The sequence below is a fragment of the Micromys minutus genome, assembly GCF_963924665.1.
Source record: "Micromys minutus genome assembly, chromosome: 1".
In the NCBI taxonomy this organism is placed as follows: domain Eukaryota; kingdom Metazoa; phylum Chordata; class Mammalia; order Rodentia; family Muridae; genus Micromys; species Micromys minutus.
Window position 1 is genome coordinate 31,259,342 of NC_137969.1, and position 11,158 is coordinate 31,270,499.

General features: G+C 45.4%; 2 protein-coding genes and 1 pseudogene across 3 annotated transcripts; all 3 read right to left on the bottom strand.

Annotated features, from left to right (window-relative positions):
• Positions 1-74: 74 nt before the first annotated feature.
• Positions 75-2,044, bottom strand: LOC308423168 (hepatoma-derived growth factor-like; annotated as a pseudogene). Its single transcript has 3 exons — positions 1,984-2,044; positions 965-1,407; positions 75-345 (listed from the first exon to the last, which is right to left on the bottom strand). The product of its transcript is annotated as a hepatoma-derived growth factor-like (transcript).
• Positions 2,045-3,036: 992 nt separating this feature from the next.
• LOC308415250 (uncharacterized protein) lies at positions 3,037-3,387 on the bottom strand (the record flags this gene model as incomplete). The annotated part of the gene is made up of 1 exon (XM_080910245.1): positions 3,037-3,387. The coding sequence occupies one exon, from the start codon at positions 3,385-3,387 to the stop codon at positions 3,037-3,039; it is 351 nt and encodes a 116-aa protein (XP_080766371.1).
• A 5,207-nt stretch (positions 3,388-8,594) lies between these two features.
• Positions 8,595-9,956, bottom strand: LOC308423236 (whey acidic protein-like; the record flags this gene model as incomplete). Its single annotated transcript, XM_080919939.1, has 3 exons — positions 8,595-8,869; positions 9,182-9,319; positions 9,869-9,956. The coding sequence occupies 3 exons, from the start codon at positions 9,954-9,956 to the stop codon at positions 8,595-8,597; spliced, it is 501 nt and encodes a 166-aa protein (XP_080776065.1).
• Between the last annotated feature and the right edge of the window lie 1,202 nt (positions 9,957-11,158).

Genomic DNA, 11,158 nt, shown 5'->3' on the forward strand with positions numbered 1-11,158 from the left:
CCCTGGCCAGTTTCCCCAGTAGCACTCAGACAGCAGCAGGAACGGGGCAGGGGTTCCCCTTGAAACATTGGTGGCTACAGGCTCCCATGATCTCTGATTCCCTGGGCTTCAGCCTCTTCCTTGGCAGCCTCTTCCTCCCTCTCTTCTTCCTCTGGAGAAGGTCCCTGGCCAGAGTCTGGCTCAGAGAGCTTGCTGTTCTCCATCTCTACTGGTAGGGGCCTCTCACCCCCCAAGGCAGCTATGTCCTTGTCCCCCTCTTTGTGGGCTCCTGACGACTTGGGACGTTTCAGGGGAGCATGTCCCCTGATTTCCTCTTCAGCATGCCATTTTCAGTCTTCTCCTTGGCTGCTCATCAATGACCTCTTGCAGTAAATACTAAAGATGGAAAGGCTTATCCCTTTATCAGCCCCGAGGTCTCATGCCTCAGGTGCTGCTTCTAGTAAGGAGCTGGGTGTGTGGACTCTGTCACTCAACCCAAAAGCCGTATTCTCTGCACTTCCTTTCCCTGGCAGTTTACTCTGCCTGCCCTACTGCCTCCCTCCCGGGTGGAATTACCACCCTGCCCAGCACAAACATGACTCTAAGGCCCGATAGCTTTTCATACAGGTTTATATATTAAACTCTCAATCCACAAATTCTCTACACAATAAGATTACATCAAATGGACAAAGATGTGAACTGCCCTTCTATATGAGATAAAAAGACCTATAAAATCCTTAAAATGTTTATAGCTACCTAACGCCAATTAAGTCCACCTGGATCCAGTTCATCCTTTCCAATGTCCATCTTTTTTTTTTTCCCTTCTGTCTCCTCTCCCCTTATCTCAGACCCTCTCTCTCCACCTCTCTTCCTCTGCCCGATCACTGGCTCTTGCCTTTATTTTACTAATTAAAATGGGAAGGTTCAGATGAAGCCACCTGAGTACGTGACTAGGCTTGGGGAAGTGGAATTAATATCAAAATACAAATGGCTGCAGGACCATCTACAATGCCCAGTTTCCCTTCTTAGTTGTTGCTACTCTCTGCATTGCCTTCTTATCACCGTCACCCTCATGGACTTCAGGTTCTTTTTCCGGCTCTTCTGCATAGCTCTTTTTCTGGGAGGACTGGTAGCCATAGGCCTTGATTGTAGGGTTGTTCTCAATTTCCCACAGCCCCTCCCTGAACCCTTTCCTCTTGTTGGGCTTGCCAAACTTCTTCTTGGATTCCTCATAAAAGAAGAGGTCTTTGGGGCCCAGGAATGCCATCTCATGGGTCCCCGCCCCCCACAAAAAAGACTTGGTATTTGTTGTTTGTTGATTTCACTGCAGCCTCAGGTATCTCATCAATCTGGGCCGGTCAATGTGCGTATCCCCTCAACTTCTCAACACCAGGTCTTCGCACTTGTACTCTTTCCTAATAGTATTACCTTGTATCAATTTTTCATATTATATCTGATTAGGAAATAAAACTTACAATACATTCCCTATTTGTATGCAAAATTTTATTAATCAAGTTTCTGATTCAAAAAAGAATGTTCCCCAATAACCTCTGACTGGACAATAAAAGACTGGAGCCCGTGGCTAGGCTGCAGGGAGAAGAAGGTAGAACTTGAGATGGAGTAGAGGGTCTCAGGTAGGGTCCATGAGGAGAAGAAAAAAGGTAGGGAAGAAAGAGGTTGCCATGAGGCAGGATGGACCATAACGTGTGGTCAAGAGAAAATCACTATGAGGACACACATGGAGCAGAGGAAACAGAGCAAGATTCAGCGGGTAAGTAACACAGGGCCTATGGCTGGGATGTAGGTGAGAATCTGCCCAGCATGATGTCAACAGCTTAATAAAATACCAGGTTAGCTTAAGAAAATACCAGGTTAGCTTAATAAAATACCAGGTTTCTGTGTCTTTTAGTTGGGGCTATATAGGCTAGAGTGGGACAGAAGCACCCCCATAAAATTACTTCAATAGGTCATGAAGGAACTGGCTTGCTCAGCCTGTTTTCTTACAGCATCTAGGACCACCTGTGTAGGGGTGACACTGCCCACAGTTGGCTGGGCCCTCTTGCATGAATCATCAGTCAAGAAAATGCTCCACAGGCTTGCCTACAGGCTTTCTTTCTTTCTTTTTAAGATTTATTTATTTATTATATATAAGTACATTGTAGCTGTCTTCAGACACACCAAAAGAGGGCATCAGATCTCACTACAGATGGTTGTGAGCCACCATGTGGTTGCTGGGATTTGGACTCAGGACCTCTGGAAGAGCAGTCAGTGCTCTTAACCACTGAGCCATCTCTCTAGCCTCTATAAATCTTTTTAAAATTTTTTAAAAATTTATTTTATGTGAGAACACTGTAGCTGTTTTTTTTTCAAAATAAAATTCCTGTTTACTGTTGAACATTGTTTCACACATCAAACAGCCCCCCCCACAAAATAAACAGCAACTACATAGACCAAAAAAAAAAAAAAAAAAAAAAAAAAGGAAAAGAAAACTTTTATCTTTGGCCTTTTTAACTACCTCATACAAACCAACTACTTATAGTACAGCTAGGTACATACACAAAAAAAAGTTACTGGAATGCTCGGAATAAGATTTTTTTTGTTGTTGTTATTTTTGATTTCGTTTTTTACAAGTTTTTTTTTTTTCCTCCTTTGAGATTATAATGAACATGGTCACACCACAAGTAAAGTCTGAAGTAGGACCTAAAACGCTCTGAGGGCTGGTTCGGTGACCCATTATCATTAAAAATGGCTGACCCCTAACAATATGTACAAAAATATAAAATGTAAATAAAAAATACAAACAAATTTTCCTTTTGAAGTATTTTTAAGAAAAAAAGCAGGGCCTGGGAAGTTCTGTTTTTTTTTCTCCCATGTTGCCAATTCATGTTGTGGTTTTGGTGGGGTGGTGGAGAGCGCATGTCATTTGTGGGTGGCACTGCCCACTATGGGTGGGCGGGGCCTGCTTCTCTACTGGAAGGTGACCACGTTTGAATTCTGAGACAGGAAGTGGAGGGTGAATAGGTCACGGTGTGTAAGGTTAGCTTTTCCTCTTGCTGTCTAGTCATCCTCATCAGTCTTCTGCTTCTTGGTATCAGCATCATCATCCTCATCATCCTCAGCTACCCTCTTGCCCGTAGGAGCCTCAGCTTCCTCATCTTCATCTCCATCCTCTTGCTCACCATCACCTTCTTCCTCCTCCTTCTCTTCCTCCCCACCTTCTTTCTCCCCACCTTCTTCCTCTTCTTTGTCTACCTCATTGTCAGCCTCCTGCTCCCCATTTTCCTCAGTTTGGGCGTTCCCATTCGCAGGTGCATCTCTTCCATTTTCTGCCTCCTTCACAACTTCCTTCTTCTCCTTCAAGTCCTTGGTGGTGATCTTGGAGCTGGTGTCCACTGCCGCGTCTGACATGGTGGGGCACGCCGGTGGTCCGATGCTGCGAGCAAGGGATTAGTCGAGTTCGAGGACTCTGGCGAGAAAGCTGCTGGAGGAGGTGGTGGGCGGCAAAGGTGGCTGCAGTGAGCGCCGGGGGAACAATGCAAAGATGGCTTGTCGGAGCAGCCAATGGGGCCACTGTAGCTGTTTTCAGACACACCAGAAGAGGGCGTTGGAACCCATTACAGATGGTTGTGAGCCACCATGTGGTTGCTGGGAACTGAACACAGGACCTTTGGAAGAGCAGTCAGTGCTCTTAACGGCTGAGCCATCTCTCCAGCTCTAATACATAAATCTTAAGAAAAGAAAAAGAAAGAGAAAAATACTCCTAAGAATACACATGCACTAAAGAGCAGAGACAGGCCTAAAATGCAAAAGCCCAACTTCCCCAGTGGCAGGACCCTGTATGGGTCTTTAACATTAAGTGCTTCCTTCTCAGACCTCCCAGGTGTTCTGAAAGAGTTAAAATTTCAAGTTGGCCCCACTGATCCTGTTTTGAGGACAAATATGCTTCAAGGCTAAAAACAAAATAACTTGTTTAAAGAAATGACCCAAACCCAGACCAGCCACTTGATAAGGTCTAGGCTGGCCTTGCAGTCCTGAGAAAAACTAGTATGAAGGTCAGTGTGCCTTCAAAAACAGAGTGGTCTAGAGTTGAATCATATCCAAAAGCAGACAGAGTGTGCCAATTTGAATAAACCAATGAAATTATTATGTGCTTGTTGCTAACTGCTTATGTAATTTTCCCCATAAATATGTTCCCCTAATTGAGTTCAGGGTCGATGCCTCTGTCTCCTGCATGAGATATGTATCGGCCCGGAGCTCCGTCATTAAACTACCTCGTGCTTTTGCAGCAAGGTCTCTCCAGTTTCATTGGGTAACCCCGTGTCCTGAGACTCGATTGGGGGTCCCCGAAAGGGGGTCCTACAGTTCAAGTGTTCAAGTGTACAGTTTTGTTATGTGCTGCCCTCCTTAGGATGGGTTTCCAGTCTTTCTACTAACTAGCTTTTTTCTCATCCCCCACAAGCCCCCCCTCTCTGAGTGTGCCTGCCTGTGTATGGCAGAGGAGAAAGTTGGGTGTCGATCAGAGTCTTACAGAAACTGAAGCTTGCCATGAGGGGCCCTAAGGGCTTTTACAGTCTCACACCCTCCCTACAGTTTTCCCCTCTCACTGAGGGTCTTACAGCTCCCTTCTTCCACTAAGGGCTTTTGCGGTTCCGCACCCTCCAGGAAGGAGTGCCTCAACCTTATCTGGGCAGTCCCTGGAATGTAGGGGAAGAAATATGACCCAGGTACCAAACAGCACTCCTTCCCAGGGAGAAGAAGTGTCTTATCTGGGCGGTCTCTGGAATGTAGAGCATAGGTCCTGAGATGCAACCCACATTGGCAACAGCCAATCAACTTAAAAGTCAACTAAACCCACCAATGCTTGCATGACTAATCACCATTGTTGTAGCCCACTCATTACCAAGTGTGTATAAAAACTATACTGACAGAGTGCTCAGGGTCGCCTCTCCTTTGGATGTAGACCACCCCAGTGCATTGGACTAATAAACCTCTTGCTTTTGCATCGATCCCCGATCTCTTGTCTCATTCATGGGAGCCTCAAATAGATAAGACTCAATTTAGGTCTTAGAGCCACTTTAGCTAAATTTGACAGCCAACAACTTCCCAGAATCTATCCTTGTCCAACGGATAGAGTGCTGGAGTTACAGGTACATGTAGCCATGTGCAGCTTTCATGTGAGTGCTGGAGACCTGAATTCACATGTTCTTACTTTCATGGGATGTGCTCTTACCCACTGAGCCATCTCCCCAGTTCCTCATTTAATCCTGGTGCTCTTTCTGCTGCCACCATATTACTTCTACAGTCAGGAAGCAGAGAGAAATAAATGCTGATTTGTTTGGGAGCTCTGGGCCAGAAAGTCTGCTGAGATTAGAACAGCCTTCAACAAGTTGTGATCCAATGTGTTAGGCAAGAATCCACTAGAAATTTAAGATTATCAGCATGAGAGTTAGAATTCTTTAATCCAAGTGAGAGAAAGGTGGTGCCAGAATAAGTCATGTGGACTCAAATAGGGAACCTTGAAACAAAAAAACACAGGGGTAGTCTGAGGTCCTCTGCTGCAAAAGGCAGGCTGCTCTGAGTCCAAGAGCCGAAAACAGAAGCTGCCTGCTTCCTTAGCAAATGTTGATTGGAGAATGATTTAATTCAAAGACTGGTTTATTTGCTTTTAGGATAGATTTATAGACAGAGTCTGTTCAAATAGTGGGGAATTTTTGCCCACTATTTGGAACTAAGTTAAGAAAAAAAGAAGTCTGAGGCTCCAGGTAGAGAGCATAAGAGATAGATAGTATAGAAGTTATTAATAAATAGAAGTCTGAGGCCCCAGGCAGAGAGCATAACAGACATTAAAGTCTGCAGGAAACTCATATTCTCTAATGTGGGCATCACGGAAATTTTGGGTTAATTTCCTGGCAGGACAAATTAAAAAGGCTTAAGAATAGGCTCATGCAGTATTTTAGTTCACTTGTTTTGAATTGTTTTAATTTTCAAAATGGGTGTGAGTTTGAGTTTTGTGGTTATATTATTTCTCTGGGAAAGAATACAGGATGCAAGCTTTTCTGGTTGCTGAGTAAAGGGTATGCTGATTTGGGAAAGGTTTTGTCTTTGCACTTTTAGAAAAGGTGATTAGACTCCGGACACCTTCCAGAGTTATGTGGATCAGATTTGATAGAGGGAGACCTTCTGAAGAACTAGATTCAAAAAGAATAAAACAAAACAAAAAAGCAGAATTTCATTTTAATTACTCCATAAACCCTACACAGACTGATACGATCCAAACAGACATCTTGATGATACTTAAATTTTGTTTTGAGATTTATATATTACAGAATGTACAGCTTTGGTGAGTCTCATCATCAGACATGCTAAACTGACCCTCTTGAACTCCTAATATCAGGGACTGTCAGCTGGATCCAGTTAGGACAGACATCAGTGGGTCTCCTCTCCTTGTTAAACTCTTCTAGAACATCTTTTTTTTTCCTATTTCTTTCATTTTTATTGGATATTCTCTGTAAATTTACATTTCAAATGTTATCCTCTTTCCCCCCATTCCTATCCCCCCTCCCAGGTCTAGAAACATCTTAATAAGCTCACTCAGAGTTCTGTCTCCATGCTGATTCTAAATCCAGTCAAATTGACAATTAAAATTCACCATTACAGCTCTTGGACCTTACGATGGCAAAGCCATGTGACCTTTATTCTGACAGGTTGGAGTCAAAAAAGAAGAGACATGAACAAATGTCTACCCTGCCCAGATAAAAGAATGAATGATGAATCAAAGTAAGGGTACTACCAAAGTCCGATTTGATGGAACAATGAATTCTCTTAGAGTTAGGAGTATGAGTGAAGGTGTCTTAGTTACTTTTCTATTGTCTAGAGTTTTGTTTTCCATGCAGCCTGCTGGTCTGAGAGTGTCTTTTAGAAGTTTTTACTGCTTATATAGATTTGAGGAAGGAGGAGCCTAGCACATATGTCAGTTTCAGAAACTTCCTAAAAGTTTTGTGTTGTTTACTTCCTGAGTTTTTTACCTATTGGTTATTTTATTTATTTACATTTCAAATGTTATCCCCCTTCCTGGTTTCCCCTCTACAAACTCCCTATTACTTTCTGAGTTTTAACTAGCTTCTCTGCAGGATGAAATTTTTAGCTTCAGCTAAAACCCCCTGACACACTGCTTTTTAGAAAATCCTGTGCCTTTTCTTAGGTTCTCTTCAAGATGGAAGTTTTTTTTTTTTTTTTTTTTTTTTTTTAATTAAGAACTGTTTTGAATAATGATGTGAAACAAGTTCTAGCTGATTTTATTTTATTTTTTTAAAGATTTACTTATTTATTATATATAAATACACTGTAGCTGTCTTCAGACACACCAGAAGAAGGCATCAGATCTCACTACAGATGGTTGTGAGGTAACATGTGGTTGCTGGGATTTGAACTCAGAACCTCTGGAAGAGCAGTCTATAAGAAAGCAGGCTGAGTAAGCCAGGGGAAGCAACCCAGTAAGCATCATCTTCCATGGCCTTTGCATCAGGTTCTGCCTCCAGGTTCCTGCCCTGTGTGAGTTCCTGTCCTAACTTCCTTCAGTGATGAATGACATGAACCTATAAGCCAAAAAAAAACCTTTTCTCCCCAACTTATTTTTTTGGTAATGGTGTTTCATTGTGGCAATAGAAACCCTAATTGAGAGAAGCCAGCTTCTGCTCTGTGTGGGGCTGGGGCTGGGGCTGGGGCTGGTCACACCTTGGAAGGATTCAGATGCAAAAAATACTCATTTCTCTGGAGCGAGGTGAGGAGATCTTTCCTGGTCCTGAGGTCTACCTTGGTTCCACAGTCTGGATGGAGTTTGGCTGTAGCTCGGCAGCCTGATTGAGCATCCTGCCCTCCCATGCTTGCTCACCACCACTGGGGGATCACCTGTGGCTGACTTGCCACCCTGGAGATCCTAGGGTAATGCAGGCCTGTGTGTGCTTGCCTTGTCATTCCAAGAGCTCAGGACAGATGGACAGACAGAGACATAAAGCCAAATGGATTTTTATTAGCAGCAGGTAGGAAGCATTATGTTCTCTTTGGATCCAAGAGTGAAGGTTCTTGCTGTACAGGCTTGGACTGGTCACTCCTGACAGGCAGGGATCCCAGGGCAGGCTGCTCACTGAAGGGATATCTCTGTAGGGGATATGGATGGGGATGAGACAATGGAGGTTACCTCTGCTTCTATCTTAGTCAGACCTACTACTCCAGGGGCCTGAAGGGCAGACCCCTTTACTGGCTTTGCAGGTGAGCGTGTACAGTTCTTTACACTGACCCCTAATTACCCATAAGCAGGTCGGTGAGACGCCCTCACCAGCAGAAGGGATGCCAAGGTCACAGGTGGACATAGTCCGCTGGATTTGAGCTCCTGTTCTTAACTTTGAACACTTCACTGTTTCCTCTGGTTAAGTGCCAAAGGCACCATGTGGCTCCTGGACTCAGCAGGACCAGCTTTGAGTGTTGGAATGGCCTGTTCTCTCAGGCCTACTTGTTCACTGACATTCACTTCTACTGTGATTGGCCACAGCATGTCCCCACAGGCTTGCAGGTGGTGTACATGGATTGGCTAGGACATTCTCCTCCTACCCTGGGACCTAGTCCTGGGCTGTCCTCACATCGTATCTGCTCTTGGATCTCATGAAGGGTAAGGTGGTGGCCAGAGAAAGTCTGGGGAGAAATGGGGCTCCTGGGTCTTGAAGCTGCATACCTGGTTCTGGGTTCACACAAGTCATGACACAGTCAATGTTGCAGCATTTCTTGTTGCCAGTACATTCACTGTCGCTGAAGCATTTTATTTCCTTGGGGCATGGCCCAGCAGTGATCATCTGGGATGGATTCCAGGGGCAGTGGCCAGCCTTTGGAACATCAACTGGGGAGAGAGAGTCACTATCTTAGCACCCAAAACCTTCCATGATCAAGCTTTGATGAATGCACTTTACTGAACTCTGACTGAAAAGAACCCATTTTGTGAATGGGGCATTTGTTGAGGTCTGTCCTATTGTCAGGCAGAGCGTTGGAAGCCTAAGACCCCAAGGGCCAGGAAGAGCATCAGGCTACAGGGAGGGTCTGGTAGGTGAGAGGGGCTCAGAGTTGGTGTGTGAGTAAAGGTCTATGTGTCCTCTCTAGGCAGACTCTTGACCTGCTGGCTCCTCCCCACCGCAAGGATTGGACAGGAACTTACTGGGGGCAAGAGGTTTATAGGTGCTACCACAGCAACCGGGACAACAAATGTCGTTGTTCTGGACACACTCCTCGCTGGTTTTACAGTTGTTGCACTCAGTGTCTTCACTGGAGCTGGATCCAGAGCACATGGACTGAGCTGCACAAAAGGCAGGCAGGTGAGTGGGGGCCCAGATGCCACCTTCACCTCTAAGGCTTCTCAGAAGAAGGTTTGGAGACATGGATAGAAGCTACAAAAAGCTAAGCTTTTGAGGAGCTTTAAAAGTGAAAACAAAACAAAACCCCCAAACCAAAAAACCTGCTAGAATTGGAGTTTGGGTGATAGAAGCGTGAGAAAGCAGCTGTGAAAATTAGGAAGCACATCATAGGCTCATGGTCCTAGGCAGAGCATTAAGCCACAGACAGGCTCATCATTTTAGGTAGAGCATTCAGAATCTGACCAGAAGTGACCAGAGCCTAAGGGTAACTCCCATCAACCTGTCTCTCAACTTGAATATTTTCCACACAGATTCCAGGCTGTGTAGTTTGTGTGGGGCAGGTTCCTACTTCCTGCCATCCTTGGACTCTCCCCTAGGGGTGTCCTTTTGTCCCTTGCCTCCTCAGTGTAAGACAGCTGGGATCAGTCTGGGGGTTGGGGAGAGGACTCTCCAAGTCACACCCTGTAGTAAGGTGGATAGCTGCGGCTTACCTGAGTTGAAGACTGGTCCCTGTAGGTTCCGAGCAAGGGCCACCTCCAGGGCCAGCAGGCCAAGCACGAGGCTGATGAAGCAGCGCATGGTGTCGGTGGCAGACAAGTGACTGATGGCAGTGTGAGCATCTGGGATGTATTTAAAGAACCCACAGGAGGAAGACTTTGGGGAAGGGAGGGCAGGCTGGCATGGATGAGCTAAAACACTTCCTTCTTGGACACAGAGAGAGCAGGCCCAGCGTGCCAGGAAGAAGGGCCACAATGGAGTTCATTTTTAGAAAGTCCTTTGTAAGGGTGGGCATTTTTTCCACTTAAAAGGTAATACTTGTTTATTATGAAAATGAGGAAAATTAAGGAGCCGAGAAGGAAGAAATAGGAGCTATAACAAATGTGACAAGTGTCACTTTGAATGGTTGGGCTGCAACCCTTCACAAAAACTTCTGAGCTTCAAATTTGCACAGTCACATAGGGGGAAGAAAGACAGAAGATGTCAAACAAGTCTTAGGTTGGGGATACCTCAGGTTATGGCTTCTTCTCCTGGTGCTAAAAATTGTTAAAAGAATGTTGAAGCACTTGCTCCTTGTAGGGAATATAGGGTACACATTGAAAAGGAGCTGCCTGTTCAGGGCATATTGGGTGGCTGCTTCCCAGAAGAGCCTATAATGTGCCAAGGGTGTCATGTCAAGGATGGGATATCCTGCTGGGCACTGTGCACCCATTGCTCTGGGGACATTTCCTTGATTTCTCTTGTGAGGAAGGGGATGTAATGACCCAGAATGACTGTGTGCTGACTGGCTGTCAGCTCCAGTCTGTGATACTGGTCATACTCCTTTGTTTGGCCAGAGGTCTTCACTGATGGTCCATGGCCTCTCCTCTTTGAATACTAAGTCTCAGGTGAAGCTCTCTCAGGCTGGAATCTTGGCCTTTCATTTCAGGCCAGCCCCAAAGGAAAGCTGGTGCCCACTAGCAGTGTCTCGCTAATCCCCTGAGCCCCCAGACCTTGGCAACCACCTCTCTCTTCTCTGCTTCTGCATTTGTCTATTCTGGGCATCTCACGTAAATGGGACCTGACAGTAGGCAGCCTGCTGAGTGTGAGCTGTTCTTACTGAGCTTTACTTTCAGGCTTATCTGCTTTGTGGGAGCTGCCAGTGCTTTGGTCACCTGTGGGATCCGGTGCTGCACAGCAGACACATAAACATTTGTTGTCCCACATCTAAGGCCACTGTCAGGACACAGCCATGCTCAAATTCAAGGCTAGGCCACACCCCTGCTCTGCCAGTGCTCTGATTC